This window comes from Ambystoma mexicanum, chromosome 8, assembly GCF_040938575.1.
Source record: "Ambystoma mexicanum isolate Mex_15411 chromosome 8, UKY_AmexF1_1, whole genome shotgun sequence".
Taxonomy (NCBI): domain Eukaryota; kingdom Metazoa; phylum Chordata; class Amphibia; order Caudata; family Ambystomatidae; genus Ambystoma; species Ambystoma mexicanum.
This window is the reverse complement of record NC_090929.1, coordinates 994,258,673-994,284,670: the sequence shown is the minus strand read 5'-3', so window position 1 is coordinate 994,284,670 and position 25,998 is coordinate 994,258,673. Positions and strand designations below refer to the sequence as shown.

General features: G+C 46.9%; 1 protein-coding gene across 1 annotated transcript in view; it reads left to right on the top strand.

The window, feature by feature from the left end:
* The window catches only part of VPS13D (vacuolar protein sorting 13 homolog D), a 3,263,180-nt gene that overhangs the window by 1,605,049 nt on the left and 1,632,133 nt on the right, over window positions 1-25,998 (top strand). Inside the window, exon 34 of the mRNA XM_069610908.1 lies at window positions 12,834-13,062. Coding sequence (XP_069467009.1) covers window positions 12,834-13,062 — 229 coding nt within the window. The remainder of the gene's footprint in view (window positions 1-12,833; window positions 13,063-25,998) is intronic.

Sequence of the window (25,998 nt, the reverse complement as noted above, 5' to 3'; positions counted from 1 at the left end):
TACGGTCTTCAGTGACAGCTCTTCACTTACCTGGTCCATCGGCTGTCACCAACGCCTCGCGCTGCATTCCGGCATCTGAAAGACAAAGGCTTACCTACTCTTCGTGCGCTCCGGAGGTCTTCACACTGCATTCCGGCATCTGAAAGACAAAAGCTTACCAACTCTTCGCACGCTCCGGAGGCCTTCGGCGCTGCATCCCGCATCTGAAAGACAAAACAAGGTGCGTTTAAAGACATTGGGGAACTTTAATACTCACGTGCCATTACTCCTTTCCACATCTAACCCAGTGGGTATTCCGGCACCCTGCAGCCGCTCCGAACTTGTACCTGCAAAATAAAAAGACAGTTAGAGCGCATCGTGAAGCAGGCAACAAGCGCTTACTTACGTGCTTCCAGGCGCTTCTATTCATCACACGGGCTCCATCTTCAACTCACTTCAGCCCGTCATCCGCCATCGCCGGAACCCTGCAAAACAAGAAACATCATTACTAAAGACTTTAAAGACATTAGAATTACTCGAAATTTACCGTTCGTGCAGTAAACGACGGACAGCAGTCCTCTGAAGTCAAGAGGCCTGCTCCCCTTATCCAGTGAAGAAACTGGTTACAGCACCCTGCCCCGAGGCAGATGGAGAGCTCAGCGTTCACTTACCTAAGGTGAGAGCGTTAACCTTTGGGGTTCTACAGGAGAAGAGAAAGGGAAGAAGAGAGAGACATTCAATAACCCAGTTCCTTAATCCCATATTTTCTATCTACAGACATCTTACCCTTCGAGTCAGACATACAGTGCACAGAGGTCCAGCCCAAAGAGCCAGCCGTGTGTTACACATCACCTTTGAAGATACGGTATAGGCCCAGTCAAGACCGGCGCCTCTACGGGAATCAGGTGAGCGTTACAAGATCTCACCGAGAAATGGTTACAAGTACCGGGAACAGGCCTCCAAGATGTCTTAGATAAAGTCACCCTCGAGCAGTTCATTGAGGCCCTACCCCCTCCGATGCAAAGATGGGTCCGACAACATCACAGGCCCACCTTATCTGAGGCGGTGGACATAGCGTCGGCCTACCAAAAGGCAGGGGGAGCGGGTAAACCCCTTGGAGACGGATCTCCCATTCGCAATCCGATGCCATCGTTGGAACCCCTCCCAACCAAGAGCCTGCGAGGAGGGCTTCCCAAATGGAGAGCAACGGAAGGACGCCCTTATGGATCCGAGGAGAAAAGGAGCGGTCCCAACCCACGATCTATCCAGTTGTCCACGGGATATCGACAACCGCAATGTTATGACTGTGGCGAGTGGGGCCATATAGCCCGGTTTTGTCCCCGGAAGAGAGGCAACGAGCCGATGGAGATCGGATTCATGAGGACAGAGCAACGACCAAGGTGCCAAGGTCTCTACGAGATGGACGTCCGGGTAGACGGGAACCAAGCCAGGGCCCTACTCGACAGTGGAAGTCGACAGACGGCGGTACTACCAACCGTAAGTGATTCTCCCTACCTCGCCAATGTTAGTATCCCCATTCGATGTATACATGGTGATGTGAGGACCTACCCCATGAAATCCATAACAGTGGAAGTGGGCCCTAATATTACAGAGATGAAAGCTGCCGTCCTCCCCTCCTTACCCGCCCCAGTGGTGATTGGGACCGATCTACCCCACTTCCACCAGACTATCAAAGCCCTAGAGCAGTGATGGTGGGAAGAAGCACCTTTTGCCAGGGAGCCCATCCCCCCGAACACCCAGGGACGAGAGAGACCCACTATGAAAAGAAGGGAAGCTCGCCTTGCTCAGTGCGCATCCATGTATGCCACCCAACGGATAGCCTGGAACCCAGAGGACCATGAGGATTCCATCCGGGGAGAAACCCTGACGGACCCTACCTTAACATTGGCACGCGAAAGGGCCATCACTAATGGGGACCCAGACCTGACCAAGGGAGCCGGTTTTACATCTAGACAGGGCCTACTCTATCGGGTTTTCCAGGAAGAGGGAGGTGCACGGAGGGAACAACTACTCCTGCCCAAAACACACAGGGGCATTGTCCTCCAGTTGGCACATAATCACCCTTGTGGCGGCCACATGGCCTCCCTAAAGACACAGCAAAACATTCTAAAACGTTTCTACTGGCCGGGGGTCTATGGGGAGGTGGCGAAATTCTGTAAGGAATGCAAAATCTGCCAGTTGACGAGTGGAGAAAAGCCAGCCAAAGCGCCTCTGCAGCGGATGCCCTTGATCACCATACCCTTTCAAAGAATAGGCATAGATCTGGTAGGCCCGCTAGAGCCAGTCAGTCGTGGATATCGATACCTGCTGGTCATTGTGGACTATGCCACCCGGTACCCTGAGGCCTTCCCCCTAAAGGGGACGTCGGCTAACCAGATATGTGACCAGCTCATCCCCTACTTCGCACGTGTGGGCCTACCCACCGAAATTCTCACCGATCAGGGTACGAACTTCATGTCAGCTGTCATGCGACAAGTCTGTGAAAGACTACAGATCAGAAGGCTGTGTACCTCAGTCTACCACCCCCAAACGGATGGGTTAGTGGAGAGGTACAACCAAACAATCAAGAAAATGATGAAGAGGGTAACAGGCCCGGAGGGAAAGGACTGGGATAGAGTCATACCCCTGATCCTAATGGTATTAAGGGACACACCCCAGTCCTCAACAGGATTCTCCCCATTCGAGCTGCTGTTTGGAAGACAGCCCAGAACAATCCTAGATCTGGTTAAAGAAGATTGGGAAAACACTAAGGAAACATCCCTCACCGAGTACGCTGAGGACCTTAAGAACCATCTATCTACCTTAAGGGGACTAGCGGAATCCCATCTGAGTATAGCCCAAGACCGACAGGAGAAGACATACAACAAGGGCTGTCGCCTAAGAAAGCTAGAACCAGGGGATAAGGTACTGGTGTTACTACCCACCAGTACGAACAAAATGTTGGCTCGGTGGAGAGGTCCCTATGTGGTGAAGGACGTGGTGGGACCAGTGAATTACCGGATACACCAACCTGACCGAAGCCCCTCATATAAGGTTTACCATATAAACCTACTAAAGAAATGGACCGAGCCTGCACCGGTCAATATTCTGGCCACCCAAGATACGGGGTTGTTACACGCAACCGGCCAATTGGATGAGGTGCAATGGGGTGAAACACTCACTGAACGCATGAAGAACGAGATACGGGAGACACTCAAACCATACCGCAACACCTTCTCCCATTTACCTGGAAGGACCGACCTAATGGAGCATCGTATCGAAACCCTAAACGGACAGACAGTCCGGCTGAGACCCTACAGGATCCCGGAGGCCCGAAGGTTGATCATTAAGAAAGAAATCGAAGAGATGATTAGGTTGGATATCATTGAACCCTCAACCAGTGCGTGGTGTTCTCCAATCGTACTCGTACCCAAGCCAGACGGGGCTGTACGGTTTTGTATGGACTTTAGGCAACTCAACCTGATATCCCAATACGAAGCCTATCCCATGGCCAGGATGGATGAACTGCTGGAAAGGCTTGGTGCTGCCCGTTACCTCAGTACCTTGGACCTCACCAAGGGATACTGGCAGATCCCACTACGGGAATCTGACAAAGAAAAAACCGCATTTGCTACACCCCAGGGACTCTTTCAGTATAAAGTGCTACCGTTCGTGTTGCATGGGGCTCCGGCCACCTTTCAGAGGCTGATGGACGTCCTCTTACAGCCCCACGACCGATACGCCGCGGCCTACCTGGACGACATTGTGATATACAGCGCATCATGGAATGACCATCTAACCCATCTACGCAAGGTGGTCGGCACCCTGGCCCAGGCCGGACTCCACATCAACCCAGTGAAATCGGTACTAGGGACCCAGGAAACCAAGTACCTCGGACATATAGTCGGTGGCGGCGTGATTCGACCACAGGTGTCCAAAATCGAGGCTATTCAGGGGATCCCAGTACCGACTAACAGAAAACAAATTAGGGCCTTCTTGGGGTTTATAGGGTACTATAGATGCTTCATTCCCGGTTTTTCTTCCCTGGCTGCGCCACTGACCGAGGCGTTGAAAAACGGGGGTTCCCCAGACCTGTCAACCAATCACGCAGCCATACTGGCCGTTGAGGGGCTGAAGCACTGTATATCATCCCACCCGGTGTTGGTATGCCCGGACTTCCAGAAGCATTTTTTTCTGCAGACGGATGCCTCTGGCATGGGGTTGGGGGCGGTCCTGACGCAGGAGGTAGACGGGTTCCTGCGACCGATCTGTTTTGTCAGTTGGAAGCTCCTTCCGCATGAGTTGGCGTATTCCACTATCGAGAAGGAATGTCTCGCCATTAAATGGGCAGTGGATTCATTGCAGTACTACCTACTGGGGAGAAAGTTTACGTTATATACCGACCATGCACCGCTACAGTGGTTGGCGAGACACAAGGACACCAACCAACGAGTTCTACGATGGTTCCTGTCCCTTCAGCCCTTCGACTTCGTTACCTTGCATAGACCTGCCAGCTTTCAGCTGGTGGCGGATTACTTATCCAGATGTCCGATCCGGCCCGACCGGCCTGGATCAGTGGTGGGGGTATGTGAGGATGTGAGGCTGGAGCGGGACGCACGGACAGGGGAGCCCGCTATGCCGCGGGCGGGCGCGACGCTGGGGGCGGGCGCCGGTAAGGTCTCCCTGTTGACGGGAGAGCCTTGTCGGCGTCCCGCGACAGTGCCGGCATTACAGCCGCGGCGCCGCGGGTGCTCACAGCCGCAGCGCCGCGTGTGCCCGCGAGGACCGGGTTCACTGGCGCTGCGGCTGGGAGACCCGCGAACGGAGTGTACTTCGGCGGCCTCCGGCGGCGAGCGGCGGCGAGGCTCGGGAACTAGAGGGCCCGACTCGTGCCGACCGCTCGGCGTCGGAGGTGCGCCAGACAGATGGGTAGGAACCCATAAGGGGGAATCAACCCGAACCCCCTCCTTACCTAATGCAGGGCAGACACCAACCAGCAGCAGGGGGCCTCAGTCAGGACGGGCCTCCGGGAGGCAGTCCTCGAGGGAGACACCATATTGGGGGGGCGGGGCCAAGGAAGGGGGAGTGGCTGACAACAGGGAGGGGAAGCCAGAACCAAGCAGCCAGACCAAAGGAGGAGGTGGGGAGGAGGCAGCACTTTTTATAGAGGGTGGGTGTCTAGAGTCCCCACCAATCGAACATGGGGGGAGGAAAGTTAGTCCCGATTGGTCCTTTTTCCCTCCAAACACCAGGTATAAAAGGGACTGGCCTAATGGCGTTTTTGTTGCTTTTTGCAGGGAGAAGGAGAGGAGAGTGAGAGCAACTGGTGGGCCTATCCGGGTCCGTGAGAGTAGGAGAAACTTAAAGAGAAGAGGAATTCCTGGTGCCTTTCCCTCACAGTGAAGTAACTGTGGGGTCAACCTGGAGTCCAACTACCTTGGTTAAGACATTGTGTAATAAAGGTCTACAAAGCTCCAATTTGGCTACTGTCCTGATTACCACAGCTTGTCAATGGCCGGTTTAAGCCCGTTTGCCATTAAAGCTGTGAGAATCTTCCCATCCTGATTCAATAATGAGAGGGGCCTGTATGAGCCAAAGTCCATAACCGGCTTGTTCGGTTTAAGCAGGGGAACAATTATCGACTCTCAAGGATCCGGGCAACCAGTCCGTGTCCAGCTCCTCGTTCAGCATTGCTAATAATGGAGCCAAGACTTCCACCTTATATTCTTTATAAAATTCACTGGGAAACCTATACGCTCCTGGGACTTTGCCCATCAGTAGTTCCTTTATGACATTCTCTAGTTCTTCTATAGTGATGGGACTTTCCAGACTTTCTCTCTCAGCCGTGTCTAGCCTGGGGAGACTAATCTCCAACAATGCTTATTCATTGCTGAAGTGTCACACTGTCTATATAGCTGCTTGTAATAATCATAAAAACATGTATTCACCCCATCTTGCGTTTAACATAATTCACTGTCTCTACCCAAAATTGCTCCGATTGGTTCTTGTTTACTCTCACTTCTGTAAAGCCAAGCTAACATGTGTCCTGGCTTATCTCCTTCAGCATGCTGTCTTTCTACATACTTCCTATAACTCAACTTGCTAAGCCTGTTCCAATGTTCTCGACATTCTTTCTGTAGGCAGGACACCTCCTTGGCCTCTTCCAGGGACCTATCTCCTGACTGCTCTATGGCCTCTAATCTGTCTTCAGATTTTTGGAGATCCCCGTGTAATAACATCTTGCATCCCTTTCGACTTCGCTATAGCCGCCCCTCTCACCACTACCTTGAAGACCTCCCACAGTGTACTTGCTGATTCCACACAGCCTGCATTGTGCTCAAAATATTCCTTCACCTCTTTCCTCAGATGTTCCCGAAACCCAGCATCCTTAAGTGCCTCAACCCTAAGTCTCCAAGTTGGGAACCTAGCCCGGGGGGAAATTAGCTGCCACAGAACCAACAAGGGGGAATGATCTGAGAGGACTCTCGCTTTGTATTCTGCCCTTATGAACTCGCCCGAAGCTTCTTTCCCCCCCTAACACATAATCTAACCTTGTATAGAGGTCTTGGGAGTCGTATAATGAGAGTGGACTCTGCACTGCCGGTTCACTGTTCACCACACATCAGCCAACTGGAATGCGTGTTTAGAGCTTTAGCTGAAGGGGCTGGGTGAGTACATTTACCATCCGATCTATTGTGGGGTCCAGCGTAAAATTTAAATCCCCCCCCCCAAATCAACGCACTGTCCCTGTACAAGCCTATCAAGGGGTATAGGGATCTAAAGTAGATTGCTGTGTCGTGATTTGGAGCATACGTATTGATAACGCATATTTCCTGTTTTTTCCAATATTCCCCGTAACACAATCATCCTACCATCTGTGTCCCAGAAGGTCTGCAGGACCTTGAATGGGACTGTCTGTGCCACCCATATTAGGACACCTCTGGAGTATGCTGAATAAATTGAGTCCAAAGTCACCCCCACCATCCCCACTTCTGTGCCAGGGTGTCTTGCCTTTCCTTAGTGAGATGAGTTTCTTGTGGGAGAGCTAGATCCATATTTTGGTGTCTCAAATATGCAATTACCCTATTTCTCTTAATATAGCTGTTCAGGCCCCTGACATTCTAGGTTACTATTTTAAGGTCCCCCATCCCATCCAAAAATGTCTGCTCTCATCCTCCACCCGTTGCATTCAGTAGTCCACTCTTGTGCGTATCTGTAGGCCAACTCCCCTCTAACTATCCCAACTCACGTCCCGCCCCCCTTCCCAACAATTGCCCAGCTCCATATTAGGTGCTCAGGCATCCCTGCGTCTCTCCCCTGTTCCCGCTACTAGTACCGGAATTAGGGGTGCAGCAGGAGGATACCTAACTGCTAGTAATCGAACTACTCTAATCTAGTTTGGATGTAGGCTGCTTCCTCCTCGTGCCGTCCTCGTGAGGCCCTGCACCAATGGTTCCTGCTTATTAAACATTCTTGTAATGGCAATTCCAAGTTTCCACTTTACGAACATGCCCAATAATGTCATGTTTGTTAGGCGTTACCCTCCCGTTTGTCCGTCACGCCTCTCGGCTGAACATCCGCCTCGTCCACAAGGTTCACTCCATCCATCCGTTTACTCTTTTGGAGTCTCAAAGAGACTTTGGTATATGATTTTCAGTTTGGCTGGATACAGCAGCATGTTTTTGATGTTTGCATCCCGCAACCTCCTCTTGACTGCCGTATAATCCATCCTCTGTTTATGCACCAGGAATGTGTAATCTGGGTATGCCGTAATGTTAGCCGACGCTCTACTAATCGTACCGCGTCGAGGATTTTCTCCCTATCTTTATAATTGAGTATCCGGGATATTATCGGCTGAGGTCGTGCTTCAGGTAATGACCTTATTGTCAATTGTGCACTCTCTCCACCGTGAAGCCTTGCGTGAGGGCCCCTGGTCCTATTTCCTGCAGCAGCATAGTCTCTATGAAGTTTGTTAGCTTTGCGCTCTCCTCGCCTTCCGGGAGCCCAATAATTCTCACATTGTTCCTCCTAGCCAGTCCTGCTTCCTCCGATCCTGTTTTACAGGTTCCGAATTTGTTGCTGTGACACTGAAACTTCCTTGGTATTCTCGTTGCAAGTAGTCTTATTTATTTGCACCTCCTTTTCCAACGTGCTTGTGCGTTCCGCCAAGGACCTCACATCTTGTCTCAGGAGGTTTACGTCAATACTGATCGCGTCTATCTTGAACTCCAATGAGGACTTCAAGGCTGCTATGGCTCCCAAAATGTTTTGATCTCCGCTCACGGGGGCTTTTGCCCCTTGGGTCAGTGGAGCAGTCATATTTGCACTGTACACTGCTTGAGCAGGCTTAGCAACCGTATCTATAGAGGATTGACTCCCTTTGTTGGCTTTGGATGAAACAGCTGCTTGCACAGTGTCAATGCACGCTTCGCTTGGTCATGTGTCAACTTGTTCTTGTAATGGTAGTCCCCTCTAGTGCAGCTTATAGCTGCTCCTGCTGGTAGTATCTGTGGGGGCCTACTGCATCTCCATTCCATCTGCCCAGCCGTTTTTGGCTTCCATGCTTGTCTGCTGGATGCTCTGCTCTTCCCCCTAGCAATGTTGTTAAGCCACTTCACGAGAGGCCACCTTGCACTGTGCTTTGCTGTTTCTTGGGCCTTTTTGGTGCGTACTTTCGGTCTCCACCGGGTGTCGTCCCCCTGTCTCCTGTGGCACTCTCCTCTGTATGCCGCATAGGGCCTTGTGTCCAGCAGTCTGCTTAATTGATTCAGCCCTTCCGGCCGTGCCACACAGCCGCTGGGTGCCAGCACACTCTTTGTACTCCCGGTGCCAGGGCTGGTACTGATATTATAACTCCTGTCGCTCAAGCTCCAAGTGAGCGATGCGCTCCCTTGATAGTATAATGTACTCCCCTTACCAAGTTGAACCCGGGGAGCAGCTCATGCCCTGGCTTCTGCTCTGTAGCCATTTGTGTGGCTGTGGCCAAGAGTTTTTTTTTCCACTGTGGCGCAGGGGCTTCCGTCACCGGCTTGGTCTCCTTTTTACTTACTCCTTATTTTGTGTAGATGTTAACCCTAGTTTGGAGACAAGGCCAGCGTGCCGAATGCAGCATTTCATGCACTAAGTCCTAATTGTGAGGCAAGGGAAGTCTCCAGCCATGCCCGAGCTCCCATGAGGACAACCCACACCCCTGACCGCCATAAATCTCGTTCATTGGTCTAACAGTGTTGCAAAGATATTTTTCTATCCGCAAGAAATGTGCCATACAAAGCCGCGATCATAGACAGGCGCCTGGTCAAAGCATGACCCGGCCCATCCACAGGCGACCACGAGTTATAGCCCATATAACTGACTAAACCTCAAGATCCCTGATTTCCATGGCACCAGGTGCCCCCTTCGACCACCAACCCCAAAGAAACAAGTCCGGAAATGTTCAAAGCGGACAGACATGTCTTTGAGCTACAATTATATGATTTGTATTGCGGGGTGGTGGGAGGGATACTTTATAGTTCAAAACGAGGGTGGAGACCTTGGAGGTAGGGGGTGTGTGTGTGTGTGTGTGTGTGTGTGTGTGTGCGCCCCAGAACCTCCGTTGTGCCAGTCTTGCGGTCACTCAGGTGCACAGTATAATAATAAAGTAGCATTGTGTTAGGAGTGTAGTTAATTTGTTCTTTGCCCTTCGCCAGTGAGAAGAGGATGATCTTCGCAGCACCCACGTGTTGGAAGACTGACGGGCTGGGCTGGAACCAATAACCTGCATCCCTTATGGGGCAGGCGGATCCTGTATAGGTGCACACCAACCAGCTGCGCAGGTTTTTACTGTATGTATTGTGTCACTATGACAATGTATCTCCTTTTAAGCCTCTGCTTGCACCTTCTTTCGACAGAACGTTCTTAGCTGCAGAGTTCTTAGCTGTTGCTCTCATCTGTGTGTGAGATTAAAACATGTTATCCTTACAAGATCGACTTGGGCCTTTCTTCCCTAGCGGTTTGTATTCCCTCTGGTGTGAGCGTTCAGGGACTTGCCGCCACTGGTTAATCCGATGGTCATGGTAAAGAACAAAACAATCAATGAGTTGGCAACTTTATGGATGTTACCATAATCAACACTGAAACTCCCTTTCACCAAAACGGTGTCACAGGGTTCATGACATGTTTGTTTTTCCTTTTTTTAAGAATATCTTTTTTTTAGCTTTTCATTCTTAACCAGAAATATTTGTATAAACCATTAAAAAAGAAAAAAGACAAAAGTGTTCATTAAAAGGCATGGCTATGAATTAGACTATAAAAAAATAATACAATTGGGAGATCATTTCATTTGTGAGGAAACAGACCAGGAATTAGATTGTAAAGTACATTTTAAAAACCTGTCCCAAGTGGGTAGGGCTTAGTCTTCAGCTAATGTTCCTTTTAAAATAATATGTTAAAAAGCTGCATTTGTAACATAAGATCTGACCATTCCCAAAAGAGCTTGTTTTTTGTCTTTCCAGTGTCTCATAATGATTCGTCTAGCATTTGTCAAGGTAAAATGTCTCAATTTCTCTGGCTGGTGTTGAGGAATAACTTGAACTCTAGGAAGACCCAATATTGCCAGGCCTATGAAAGCATCTTGTCGAATCTCAAAAACATAAGGGATTACTTTATGCAGAATGTAGCTACTAAAGGGTAATCATGTAACCTTGTTAACAATCGCTCCAACAGTAGGCTCGCAGTGATATATTGGCTGCATGTATGGATGTTGGATACCAGTATGCCATGTGTGTTATCTTGTAAGAGATCAGTCTAGTATTGGCATCCATCGGATCTGTAGACCATCTCTCTAGAGCCTCCTCCCGCCCCCCCCCGCCCATTCTTCTTTGCTAACTTCTAAACTCTGGTCTTCTTGCCATTTAGTGCTCGTTGTTTTGGCCTTTGCAAGTTGGCTAGGTATGAAGCATACAGGGGAAAGAGAATGAGAGTTTTTGGTACTTCGATCCAGTTGGGCATGCATACAGTCTCTGTGCCTTGCCATGCTTTTGCACAGACACTTAAAATAGCTCTGAGAAATCATCTTTGGGAGCATTGAAAATAGGTGTAAAAGCTGAGATATTGAGTCCGTTTTAAAAAGGGAATTTCTGCCCATTAATAAAAGGGGCGGGGGTAGACCAGCGCTTTGTCTTTCTCAATATCTTCTATGGTTATATCCTGGTTAGCTTTAAACTTGGTGTCTATTGTGTTCTTGACTTTAATTCCCAGAAAGGTTAGTTTACTTGTTGCTTTTATTCCAGGAACAGCTGTTATTTGCATTTGTTTGCATTTTATTTTTATTTATTTTTTGTCTGAAGGGGGTTGGAGGGTCAGCATCCTAGTTGAGCACCTCTGTTGTACTCCAGTTTATTTTGTAACCCGATAAGTGGCCATATTATTCTGTAACAGATAACAGATGTGGCAAAGCCAGCTCTGGGACAGGGGCAAAAGAATAGCATCTGCGTAAAGTGAAGCTTGCTTTCCCCGTCTGCTAAGAGGATGCCTGTGATGTATGGATGCAGTCTAATATGGGATGCCAGGAGTTAAAATTTCCCTTTTGTCGTTGTTGTATTTTGTTAAGTGTGTGCAAGCCTTTAGCACCTGCACTGCAGGTTTGCTGGTGCTAATAGCGTTAATCGGCGAGCCATAGGACAGACCGTGCCAGTAAGGGCACTGCTAAGTGGACCTTGCTACATTCTGGCCCTTAAAATAGGTGGCAAGCTGTTTCCGGCATGCTGGCCTGCCATCTTGTTCATATCACCCTGGTAGCTGAAGAAACAATCAGATGGTTCAAGGGACAAGTCAAGTGGGTGCTTAATAGTGGACTTACCTAGCTAGCCATCATGATGGAACTGCAATGAGGGGCTCACCTAATGAGCACTGTCTCCAATATAAGTTCAGGGAATGTGTGAGGAGCTGTGGAAAGGAAATGACGTAGCTAAATATACCTCGCTTGGGTGAGGGTGGTAGATCGGAGTCTAGAGGAGATTGATATCCAAATCACCAGTCCTTTAATTGCTGTATTTGTGAAAACGTTAGCTATACCAAATAATGCAAATAAAATGTTCAACTTCTGCGTAATGGCAACTGTAGCTCTCGCAGGGAGGCAATCCATTTGCTGAACAATCTTAAGGTACAAAACAACCTCTGTACACTTGATTTATTTTTATAACTGCTTTAAAAATTATGAAAACAAAATTAAGACTGGCATATAAGGTTTATGTATACTTTAACTTAAATGGGCTTTTATTTGGAGGCCTTCGGAGATTTTGCCATGTGAGACTTGTTTTTAAATAGTTTTAATTTGTAATGCTTCTTTATTTTACTTGTGATAGTTGACAGACTGATATCCAAACCAAACTAAATACATTACAATTGATTATTGCTGCCAAGAAAGACATTGCAGTCTTCAAGCTTGACTTTCTTCCGAGTTCTAGGTTTATTGAAGAAAAGATTGAATTATATTTGAAGAGTAGATCTGACATTTACTGGAAAAATATGGCTGCAGTATGATGTTGGAATGCTTGCCCATTGTTAAGAGAGTTAATGTTGAATATACATGCTAGCTAGATAATTTTCAAAGAGATGCTGATCCAATTAAATGTAAATGTATGATATGAATTGGTCTCCTGAATCGTATGTGCGGCACCCATTGTCCCCTTAACCATAGATATGATGCTCTAATCTATTGCCTTGGGAGGACAGCCTTTATATGACCGGACAGAAACCAGAGATTAGTTATTAGCAGTTTACGCACACTGTCTTTTAACATTGAGAATATTATTACTGATGTAAGTTTGTTTTTTAAATATTCCTTTAAAAATGTATATATATTTTTGTTTTACTAGATTCAATCACAGGCACTGGATATTCGATTATCCTACAATGATATGCAGCTATTTCTGGCTATTGCCAAGTCAATTCCTGAGCAGACAAGTATTCATGTGGCAAATCCCTCTGTCTTTGGTGCCAATTTGATTACCAAAAGCCAGTCCATCTCATCTCGATCAAATGAAGTTTCAGGATCAACCACTGACAATAAAGATCCTGCCAGACATGTAATAGATCCTGTCCTAGGTAAGTAACATTGTAATTCATTGTACAAATCTTCACTTATCCTGATATTGTTAGCACTACAGAATGTAACTCTTGTTACACACAATGACCCTCATGTTTTGCGGTGCAGGAAAGGTGCTAGTAAAAGTGGTTGTAATTCTGTGACTGCCATTTTTCCTGCACCGCAAAACTAAATTTTTGCTGGTGGGGGGTTCACCGATTTATTTTAAGCCAAGAGCTGGGTGTAAATCAGACCCCCCTGCAAAAAACAGCTTGTATTTCCGGCACCAGCGCTGGAAATACCAACAATTCTCCCCCATGGAATGAGTAATGACCAACGTTATCAGCACATGGAATATTGCGGAATTACCAGGATATCCAGCGTCGGTAACAGCTGGTCTGTTTCCTGGTATTACGCTGGAAATTACCGGCGGGATACCGGGAAATCTATAATGAGGCCATGAGGGCCAATATCTTTAAACAAGGACATTACTTCATTTTAGTGCACTCTGTATTTGTAGGCATTGGTATTTCATGTTTTATTATTTTTAAAAGCATTCACACTAATCTAAAAGAACTGCAACCTTCATTGTTATTACTCATGAAGTCACTCTTTAGCACTGAATGTGCTAGGTTTTTTCCGTTACCTCGTTTGTTTTTTTAAAAAAAGTGTTGAACAGTGTACTAATATTTATTTTATTATTCAGTGTTATATATCACTTGGAAATATCTAGTGAACAGAAGATTAGCAAACTCCCATTTTGATGCAAATGTGGTGCAAATTTGGATCATAAAGAGATCTGTCAGCCTGTTTTGGAGCATTTGAACTCAAGTATCAATGACTGTTATGATAGGAATGAGTTCCTGAAACCTATATTTTAACCTGAACCTGTAAAATAGTAGAGGTCTCTTATGTTAGATTGTCCTGCCACCATCTAATCTCTACTGGCATAGCCCCCTTTTGAATACACGTGAAGCACAAAATGATGCTAACCCATTCTTTTTTAAGAAATGGATGCTCATTGAGTCCATTGCTTCTTCTGTCATCTCTCATGTTCTTCTGTTTGCTTAGAAATAAGGACTTTGGAGCATGCTTGCTGCTCAATGGTATTCCTTTTTTTCACTTTTATGTTCAAGTTGTTTCAGAATAGTACTCTTTATCGTTAGCAAGTTGTTTTTGTTTCCATTGTTTTATTGCGCCTTACAAACATTGTTCTGTACCGAAAAATCCATTTATGCTACCACAAATATTTGTCATGTGTATCTTTCTTTAAAATTGAGTGCACCCAATCAATAGCTGAGCTCCCAAAGAAAATAGCCTCAAGTGTTTCAGTATACTTCATTTTTTAACCTTGCATTTTATTCTCCACTTCAATTTGTCCATATTTGAAAAAAAGACTGCCAAACAGTCAGTTGGGAGTGGGGGGCTTTCGTGCAGATATATAAGAGGTGTATGGCTCTAGCTCCACATCGGCCTCTGAATCCTTAGTGTGCTAGCAATTTGGATGATTTTACTGATGGTGAAACCCAGGACTGGTGGAAGATGGCAGAGGAAAAAGGGGCACATCTTTTTATTTTATTTTTTTCAATTTGCTTGTAGATGTGGACACATGTCTGTGGTAAAGCAAGACAGTCATTAAAGGAAACTATCCCTTTAAAGGAATAGTTCACTCTAAAATTGTATTGGCTAAAAAGATGGCCCATAATCAAAAAATATATATAAAAAGTATTTTTAGACAAAGTTCCTATGTAAAGTTTTGAGCAAATGCGGTTCAAACCCAAAATTTAAAGCACTAAGAGGCATCCATTTTGTGAAATGGATGAGCCTCCTGTGCTTGTAAGCTCTGCCCTTGCAGTACTAATGAAGCAAAAGCCAGCCAGCTGTAATTAAAAAAAAAAAAAACGCTACCAGCAGGTGGCTTTTGCTTCATTATTGCCGCAGAGCAGAGAATGCAGGCAGGAAGGCTGCATGCAGGTAAGTGCTTATTATTATTTTTTTCTTAGCATATCACAGCAATTATAAATACAACCGGGTTGCATTTATGATTGCTGTGGTATTCTTTCTAAGTTTCCCGGGCTCCTCCGAAACGGAGGAGCCCGGGAAGCTTAAAAAGAAAACCACAGCATTCATAAATGCAACCCGGTTGTATTTATAATTGCTGTGATTTTGTGGATTCAGTCTGAGTCTCCCAGGCTCCCCCGGGCCGCGGGACCCCAGGAGACTCAAAGCTGAAGCTGCTTCCACTCCATTTCTTTTTAGAAGTTGTTCATGGCATGCATGTGTGTAATGTAGGAAATCAAAACTCCCCCAATCCAAACATTTTGGATTTAAGTATTTTCTTGGTATAAATTGTCTGGAGGCAGTATCCAATCTTAGACTTGACAAATAGAGTAAGGTCTTAAGACCAGCTATACAGAGCCAGCTACTTCCTTTCGTTACCCGACGGGTAGAGCTGGTAAATAACTGCATACCCATTTTTTCTAGCCATAGAAAGTATATATATGTGAGGAATCACCCAAGTAGACCTGGTGAAGAGACCAGTAGTCAGTTGAGCGCGTCGTGTAGCCGTTGAATTCTTCCTGACAATGCAACTTCCAAAAGTACAAATAGACTGTTTGGAAGGGGAATTGCCCGGAAGAGGAAAGGTGACTCGGAACACAGCTGCCTAGACAGAGAACACAGTGTCAGGAGTTGGGTTAGTTGAATTAAGCAAGAATAAACAATGTCAGAAAATAATCCTAAAAAACTCACGTAGTGGAAACACCTATGGGCAAGGATTGCAGGTAAGGACAAGGCAGAAACCCAGAATATCCCGGAAACCGGTCTTGGTGTGTAGTCCGTGAGAAAATGTTCCAGCAGTGAATGTCCCAGGCGGAAATCCCAGAAGATGTAGGACAGTTCGTCCGAGGAGCGAATTTCCAGAAGAAAAAGGACAATCCAACCTAAACCTGTACCCGCCGGCACGCGGACGCCTAAAAGTATAAGGAAGTATGTGAAAAGTTCCTTGGCTGAAATCCCAGCAAGGTGTAGATGAGTTCCTTAGAAGAGTAGAAGTGGGGAGTTACGTGCTTGCCAAAAGAAACAGGGAAACAGCTGGGTAGTTCCGTGAACAGCAAAGGATCGGGACGTGCATGCTGTGAAGTACCAAAGCGACAAAGCAGAAAAACGTTAGGCTGAAAGGGGTGGTCGTTCGTTCCGTAGTCAAGAGTTCCTGGAATATCAATTAAAGAGCCAAGAATAATCCAAAAGCAATCCGTTAAGCAAAACAAGGTCGAAAATACCAGGGCATTAGTAACAGCAAGATGAAAGCTCCAAATGAAATTCAGAAGCAGAGTTCTGCAGTTAGGGCGGAGCTTTATACCAAGTCACATGACCGTTAGGAAAAACGTTGTACACGCCGTAGCCGTGCACATAGGTGATCTGGCAACCAACGTTTCCAGGCCAACCCCCAGCGTTGTCGGAGGGATCGGGAACGTGAGGTAATGAAACGCTTTGATCCTATCTTGGGCAAACATGGTTTCACAGAGTAACGGGGCTCCAAAGGTGTCAGAGATTTGGGGCAAGCCTGTTTGGCAAAACATAAAGTCTTGGGAGCGGGACCCCTAATTACAGATTTCCTGACAGTATCCTCCCCCAAAGATGCCTTCCCCTTCTGAGAGGCCAGAAACTGCACCAAAAGAACCGGAGCATGCACATTAGATTCAGGCTCTCAGGTACGATCTTCAGGACCATAACCCTTCCAGTCTATGAGAAAATACCGAACCCCCCGGAAAATCTTAGAAGCAAGGATAGCACGCACCTCATACTCCTCCTCACCTTGTACCCTGATCGGAGGTGGATGAACGGGGAGCCTGCTACCCTCAGAACAGGGCTTCAAAAGAGATACATGAAAGACCGGATGGAACTTCCATTTGTCCGGTAACTCCAGTCTAACCGCAGACGGGTTTATAATATCTTTGATCCGATAAGGACCAACAAATCTGGGTTTTAAACAACTTCTCATGGGGATACGGAGGTGTTTGGTGGAAAGCCAAACCAACATATCCAGGTGATAATCGGGTGCGGGAGACCTATGTCGATCAGCGTTTTCCTTAGAACGTTCCTGGGCTTCCTTTAAACGACAATGTACCTGGTGATGTAGAGTGGCTATGTCTCTAAGACTGTCCTGAACTGCGGGATTATCTGATAATACCGGAAGATCCAATGGCAAAGAACGTGGGTGGTAACCATACAAGGCAAAGAAAGGAGAAGAACCTGTGGAAGTATGAACCGAGTTGTTATATACAAACTCGGCCGCCACTAATACCGACAACCAAGACTCCTGATGCTGCATAGTCAAGACACGCAAGTACTGCTCGAGTGTGGCATTTAATCGTTCCGTTTAACCATCTGTTTCTGGATGGTAAGCAGTAGAATACCTCGCATCAACCCCCAGGGACGTGGTAAGATGCCTCCAGAAACGTGAGGTGAATTGCGAGCCTCTATCGGAGATAATGATGTCGGGTAAACCAAAACAGCGAAAAATGTGGCGAAGAAACAGATCTGCTAAAGAAGGTGCTGTAGGTAACCCTTGGCATGGGACAAACACTGCAAGTTTAGAGAAAGAATCGACCACCACCCAAATGGTATCGAAGCCTTGGATGGACGGGAGTTCTGTTATAAAATCCATAGAAATCATAGTCCATGGCTTGCGCGGAACCGGAAGAGGACATAACAATCCCATGGGTTTCATGGTTGTGGACTTACACTGGGCACAGACGGCGCATGTAGAGATGTACTCCGAAATGTCTTTCTGCATTGAAGGCCACCAGCACCATCTCTTGTTGTTCTAAGGTTTTACGCAGACCGGAATGGGCTGAAATCAAAGTCATGTCCCCAATGTAACGCTGTTCGTCTGGAATCGATGTCTGGAAGAAACGGACGACCATTGACATAAGGCATTGAGTCAACAATTTCTATATTAAACCGCCCTATCTCTGGGGGATTCCCCGAAACCCATTCTCTGATGGAATCCTTTAATGAAGGTTTCAAGGTACAAGTGCAAATGACCTGATTGGGTAACATCAACCCGCCAAATTCCTTGGGAGAAGAGTTATCCCCATAACTCCTTGAAAGAGCATCCGCTTTCGAATGTTGAGTTCCGGGGCGATACGTAATCTGAAAATTGAACTATGAAAAGAATTCGTGCCATCTAGCATGTCTGGCTGTGGTGCATTTCACAGATTGCATAGCAAGCAGATTACGATGGTCAGTATAGACCTGAACCGGAGTATCAGTACCCAAGAGGTGATGTCGCCAAACCTTGAAAGCATCACGCACAGACAACAGTTCTCGCTCGGTGACAGTATAATTTGCTTCGTATTTAGCGAGTTTCCTGGAATGAAATGCCACAGGATGAAGAAAACCCATATCCTTACAAAACTGTGATAACACCGCACCGACTGCTTGATCTGAATCATCGGCCTCCACATAGAACGGTTGCATAGATTTGGGATGCTGGAGGACTGGTGCAGAGGTAAATGCTGTCTTTAGTTTGTCAAATGCTGTCTGTGCTTCCTCCGTCCATTTGAACCCATTCTTAGGGCTAGTAAGGGTAGTCAATGGGGCTACAATGGCAGAGAATGAGCGTATAAAACATCTATTAAAAATTAGCAAATCCTAAGAAGGACTGCAAGGACTTAGTAGACGTAGGAGCAAGCCAATCTAGAACAGCCCTTACTTTGGAATCACTCATTCCAACTCCCTAGTTCCTGATATCATAGCCTAGAAATTCATTGTGCTTGGCATGGAAGGTACACTTCTCTAATTTAGCATAGAGATGATGGTCTCGTAATCTTTGTAGCACTGTGGATACATGTTGGACATGAGTATCATAGTCAAGAGAATAGATTAGGATATCCTCAAGATATACAATGACATATTGATCGAGTAAATCACTGAAAACGTCATTGATAAAAAACTGAAATGTAGCAGGGGCATTACTCAAGCCAAATGGCATAACCAAGTATTCATAAAGGCCATACTTAGTTTTGAAGGCTGTTTTCTATTTGTCACCCTTCCGCATTCTGACCAGGTTATAAGCGCCCCGTAAATCTAATTTAGTGAAGATTGTAGAAGAACCCAACTGGTCTAGAAGAACCGAGATAAGCGGGATCGGGTACTGGTTGCGAATGGTTATTGCATTCAATGCGCGGTAATCGATGCAAGGGTGCAAATCGCCTTCTTTTTTAGGAACAAAAAAAGAGGCGATTCAGCCGGAGAATGAGATGACCTAATAAAGCCAGAAGCCAAGGACTTGTCCAAGTACTCCTTTAGCACAATATCCTCCTTCTGTGTTAGAGAATAGACACGACCAGAGGGTACCGTGGCATTTGGAATCAAGTCAATGGGACAATCATATTGCCGATGTGGTGGTAGGATTTCTGCACCCTTCTTGTCAAAGACGTCCTTGAACTCCCTGTATTCCTGAGGCAATGCCGTAGTAGTGACAGCTCCAATGACCAAAGCGAAATCCAATAGATGTGTACTGGGTCCCAAAGTCGTGGATCCTGGTATCCCACAAGACGTAGTACAGAGTTCTGAGTGAAAAGATACCGTCCCGGCAGCCCAATCCACTGACGGATTGTGCTTTTTTTAACCAAGGCAAACCAAGGATGAGCTTAAATTGGGGTGCTGCAATAACATCAAATGCTATGGTTTCGGTATGACCAGAGGACGTAGTCATGAGGAGGTCCACCGTTTGTTCGGTAACCAACCCTGATAACAGGGTCGTGCCGTCAACGGCATTGACCAATTCAGGAGAAGACTTGGGAATCAAAGGAATAGCATGGTCCCGAACAAATTGACTATCTGCATAATTCCCAATTGCCCCTGAATCCAATATTGCCTCGACAGAACAAGAAACCCCCAAGGGAGCGAGGATGTTAATGGGAATGGAAAACAAAACCATAGTTTCAGAGCCCGTAATAGCGTGACTCGACAAAGGGGCTCCCTCTATTGCCAAGCTTTGGAGTGTCCCTGTTTACGTGGTTTCTTGGGACACTGTCTCAAGAAATGTTCTGAGGAACCGCAGTAATAACATAAATTATTCTTCATGCGAGTCTCTCTTTCTTCAGGCGACAGAGAAGCCCTGACGGTACATAGGTTCAGGTTTAACATGGCTCTGGTCACTAGATACTGGTGTTGAATAGGGGACCATCCTCTTTTCTCCCTTGTGTTCTGCCCTTCGTACATCGATTTGAAGAACCAAGTCCACCAATTCAGAAAAAGCAGTAGGGATCACAGGGACAGTAGACAACACATCCTTAAGTGAGTCTGAAAGACCTTTATAGAACAGAGCCCCTTTCTTTACCTCAGGCCAATCTGTCTCTGCTACCAATTGATTAAATTTGGCCAGGTAGGACAGTAAAGGCATCTCCTTCTGTTGCAAAGAGAGCAGCTCCAAGTCCGAGGCCTGAGACTTGTACCGAGTGTCAAAAACACGGGACATAGCGGAGATGATAGCATTGCAGTCGTACAAAAGATGGCTACCCTGCTCAAATAGAGGGTTAGCCCAAACTGCTGCTGTTCCTCCTAAGTATGATAACACAAAAGACGCTTTGGTAGTGGCATCAGGGAAAGACGTAGGACAACATAAAAAATGTAGCCTGCATTGGTTGATGAAGGTGCAGAACGTCTTCGGATCCCCCATGAAACGTTCCGTAGGGGCTAAGGGAAACTGCACCGTCATGTAAACAGGTGTTTTCTCTTGTCGAGGAATACCTGCCCCAGAAGCAGAACCAGAGGGAGGGGCAATAGCACCACCACCCGCCTGTAAATTGACCTGTACGGCGTTGATTCGACGCTGGGTGGCGTCAGGAGCCGCAGTCATGTCTGCGCGTAAACCAGCGACCAACTGGACCAATGCTGCCAACGGTTCGTCGGTCGATTCCATCATGGTAATAATATACGGCTTCTGAATATGTGAGGAATCACCCAAGTAGACCTGGTGAAGAGACCAGTAGTCAGTTGAGCGCGTCGTGTAGTCGTTGAATTCTTCCTGACAATGCAACTTCCAAAAGTACAAATGGACTGTTTGGAAGGGGAATTGCCCGGAAGAGGAAAGGTGACTCGGAACACAGCTGCCTAGACAGAGAACACAGTGTCAGGAGTTGGGTTCGTTGAATTAAGCAAGAATAAACAATGTCAGAAAATAATCCTAAAAAACTCACGTAGTGGAAACACCTCTGGGCAAGGATTGCAGGTAAGGACAAGGCGGAAACCCAGAATATCCCAGAAACCAGTCTTGGTGTGTAGTCCGTGAGAAAATGTTCCAGCAGTGAATGTCCCAGGCGGAAATCCCAGAAGATGTAGGACAGTTCGTCTGAGGAGCGAAGTTCCAGAAGAAAAAGGACAATCCAACCTAAACCTGTACCCGCCGGCACGCGGACGCCTAAAAGTATAAGGAAGTACGTGAAAAGTTCCTTAGGTGAAATCCCAGCAAGGTGTAGATGAGTTCCTTAGAAGAGTAGAAGTGGGGAGTTACGTGCTTGCCAAAAGAAACGGGGAAACAGCTGGGTAGTTCCGTGAACAGCAAAGGATCGGGACGTGCAGGCTGTGAAGTTCCAAAGCGACAAAGCAGAAAAACGTTAGGCTGAAAGGGGTGGTCGTTCGTTCCGTAGTCAAGAGTTCCTGGAATATCAATTAAAGAGCCAAGAATAATCCAAAAGCAATCCGTTAAGCAAAACAAGGTCGAAAATACCAGGGCATTAGTAACAGCAAGATGAAAGCTCCAAATGAAATTCAGAAGCAGAGTTCTGCAGTTAGGGCGGAGCTTTATACCAAGTCACATGACCGTTAGGAAAAACGTTGTACACGCCGTAGCCGTGCACGTAGGTGATCTGGCAACCAACGTTTCCAGGGCAACCCCCAGCGTTGTCGGAGGGATCGGGAACGTGAGGTAATGAAACGCTTTGATCCTATCTTGGGCAGACATGGTTTCACGGAGTAACGGGGCTCCAAAGGTGTCAGAGATTTGGGGCACGCCTGTTTGGCAAAACATAAAGTCTTGGGAGCGGGACCCCTAATTACAGATTTCCTGAAAATAATATGTCTAGTTGACCAACATCCCAAAGGGTTTTGCACCATATCAATTTGCTCCCGCCTTGGTGGACCGTTTTGCAGACCTGTATCCAGCCCAGTCTGAGGTCCCGGCAAGTGTTCCTCTGGCGTGGTCGCTGAATTTTCAACCCTTTCTCCTTCCCTCACTCCTCCTCACCTTACCCTTCTGCTCCAGTCTACTCATGATGCGACTTCTGCAACTTTGACCCCTCTCTCTTCGCCGACACCTGCACTTCTCTTCTACCATCTATCCATAACTACTCCTTATTATCAGCGAATGATGCTCTTTCCTCCCTTTCATCTGCTATTTCATCCTCCCTTGATTATCTCTATCCTCGTTCGTCCTTCCGCCCAACACGGAAACCCTCTCAACCTTGGCTCACCCCTCACCACCTCTCTATGAGACGCCTTCTCCGACGTCTCGAGAGACTCTGGCTCAAAACCCCCTCGCTATCTAACCAAACCTCTTACTTCTCTTATCACTCCATCTACGACTCTTGTCTGGCCTCAGCTAAATCCTCTTATTTCTCTAACCTACTCCAATCTCAAACGACTCACCCTCGCCGCATCTCCCAAACTCTCTCTCGACTCCTCTCTCCCCCCACTCCTGATCCCTCCTCTAATTCCTCACTCTCTCCTTCTAACTTTGCTAATTTCTTCTCTTCTAAGATTGTCTCCCTTCGGCAAAAAATTCTCACCTCCACCTCTGACTTCCCTTCTTCTTTGCCTCCCCCTTTCCCTTTCCTGTATGTCCTACTTCTCACCTGTCTCCCCCTCTGAAGTCTCCACCCTCCTATCCAAAGCCCATCCCACGTCTGCCCCTACTGACCCTCTCCCTTCCCTTCTCATCCCTAAGATTTACCCTCTTCTTGTCCCCTACCTCACTTCCTTCTTCAACATTTGTCTCTCCTCCGCTACCTTTCCCTCTGCCTTTAAACATGTCACGGTCATCCCCATACTAAAGAAACCTTCTGCTGACCCATGCCTCACCTCGAATTTCAGACCTATCTCTCTTCTCCCTTTCCTTTCCAAGCTTCTCGAACACCTTGCATACTCTCAACTTTCAACCTTCACCACTAATTTCTCTATCCTACCACCCTCCCAATCAGGCTTTCGTCCTAAACACTCCACTGAAACTGCTCTCACCTCTATTCTGAACTCCCTTCTTACTGCCCGTCATGCTAAACAATCCTCTATCCTTATTCTCCTTGATCTCTCTGCAGCCTTTGACACTGTTGATCACCCCCTCCTACTTCACACTCTCTCCTCATTTGGCTTCAAAGGCTCCGTGCTCAACTGGTTATCCTCTTACCTCTCCTCCCGCCCCTTTACAGTCTCCTTGGGTGGTCGGTCCTCTCCTAACTATCCTCTTGATTATGGCATACCCCAAGGCTCTGTTCTTTGCCCTTTTCTCTTCTCTCTATACACCTCCCTCATTGCCCCTGTTAGCTCCTCGTTTGGCATCTCTCACTACTTCTATGACGACGACACTCAACTCTTCCTCTTCTTCTCCTCCTTCTCAACTGACCTCCACCTACAGCTCTCTTCCTGCCTCACTGGCATCAAGAACTGGATGTCTTCCCGATTTCTCTCTCTTAATACCGACAAAACAGAAGTCCTATTTTTTCCCTCTAACTCTCTTCGCCCTCCCTCTCCTCCCCCTTTCATTCACTTCCCTCCCTCCAATGTCCCTATCTCTTCTCGGGCTCACAACCTAGGCGTTCTCTTCGACTCCTCTCTCTCCTTCTCCCAACACATCTCCCTCACTTCTCGCTCCTGCCGCTTCCACCTCTTCAATATTCGCAAAATCCGCCCCTCTCTCACTTTCCACGTTACTAAACTCTTAATCTCCTCCCTTATCTTCTCCCGCCTCTTCTACTGCTCTTCCTTACTCTTTGGACTCCCTAATTCTCACCTTGCCCCTCTTAAATCTATCTACCAATATGCTGTACGCACCCTTTGTCTCCTTACATCCCGTGATTCCATCTCTTCCTCTCTCTCCTACCTTGGCTGGCTTCCTTTTCACTCACAACTTAAATTTCAATTTCTCTGTCTTGTCTTCAAATCTCTTCATGGTCTTGCCCCTCTATCTCTCCTCCCTTCTCTCCTTCTACTCTCCCTCCCGTTCCCTCCGATCAGCTGACCATTTCCTTCTCACTTCACCTCCTCCTCCCTGTGCCTCCTCCCGTTTTCGCTCCTTCCAGCTCTTAGCTCCTTTACACTGGAACTCCCTTCCTCTTGCCATCCGTTCTTCTACCTCCTTCCCTTTCCGCACTTCCCTGAAATCTCTTCTTCTCCATCCTCCTCCTTGAATCCCCTACCCCCTTCTCCTTCCCCCTTCTTCTCTTTCCCTGACTCTCTCCCTCCCCTCCTCTACCCCCCTTTTCCTCCCTCCCTTTCCCCCTCTTGTCGTCCTCCTCCTTCACTCCACCCCCAACCTGTCCCTTCTCCCTTTCCCCCCTCCCCTTTCAGTTAATTGCTCTTTCCATTGTTTTGTTGTTTGATTGATTCATATTGTTATGCTTCAACAGTTTATCGTTCATGTTTTATGTATCATGTTGTTGTTTGTACAGCGCTTTGGCGTAAGGCGCTTTATAAATCAATAAAATACAAATACAAAATACAAACTAAAGGATGTGAGACCAGCCATATTGGGATAAGCCCACAATAAGGCCTCAGGCCCGGATGCTGTCCAAATTGATTTTTCTTCAGCACCTCAAAGATCACTGGGACCTGACTATTATTTTTTAAAGCAATTTTGAAAGCCATGGTAATTCCCCTCTCCTGGAAAGATCATTTTCTCCATCTCTAAGAAGGGTGATAGTGCAAGTCCCCTTTGCTGTCGTCCCATATCTCTCCTGAACACGTCTTTTAAAGTGTTTGGGGGGCTAGTTTTGGGGTATTTGGAGGAGTGGATAGTCTGTAATTCCATTTGATCTGATACTCAATCTTCAGACTGGGACTGGGGACCTGCATCTAGTTATGGCCTGTTGAATATATACCTGGCCATCATGGACCAGAGTACCTGAGTTCGACCTTCAACAAGGTTTCCAGGCCTAAGCTTTGGGGTGTACTCAGATCAATGAGCTGCCCTGGTGGCTTAATCAGGCTCTTGGAGGCTATAGACAGGCATAATGGAGCCTGGGTTTGATGCGGCGAACAAGGTCATGTACACAGCATTTCAAAGTTAACCGCTGGACGGATTTTGACTAAATCTGCGGCAGGTGTAGGGGCTTGGTCCAGAAAGCGTGATTTTGTAAATTTGGTCACCACACGTGCAGTATGTTTCTTTATAATTATGAAAAAGTGTGTCTAAAATAATTAGTGATATCTATGTTTGCTCCGCGGTCACACTTCCCTGTTCGGTCGACGAACAAGATACCGATTGGCTAAGGGGCTGGCGTCATGAGCGCGGACACACGTCGTCTCTGCTCATTGGCTGCTGCGAAACGTGTTCTGCGTCAGATGGTTTGGATGCGCCCGACATCTTGGATACACGGAAAGCGGAGCAACAACCAGCGTACACATGCTTTTTTCATTAAACTATTTTGCTGTGTCACAGAGCATTGGGAAAGATTCAGACAGTAAGAAATGGGTGATCTATGCATTTGTTCTTCGGTCGTCATGATGTAATTTCTATGGACACCTTGTACGTGTACAGTATATGTGGGGTGTAATAAGGATAGCACTTCAGTCCATGTAGTGGGCAGGAAATTTGTAACTGTTGAAAGCACACGCGTATAGGTAGGCAACATTGAAATTTACAACATGCTGTGAATGCATTATTTTTTCCAATGGCTATTATTATATTCATTAGTACGCCGCCATGGGTGGCACATGCTATGGTGGTTGTGGCC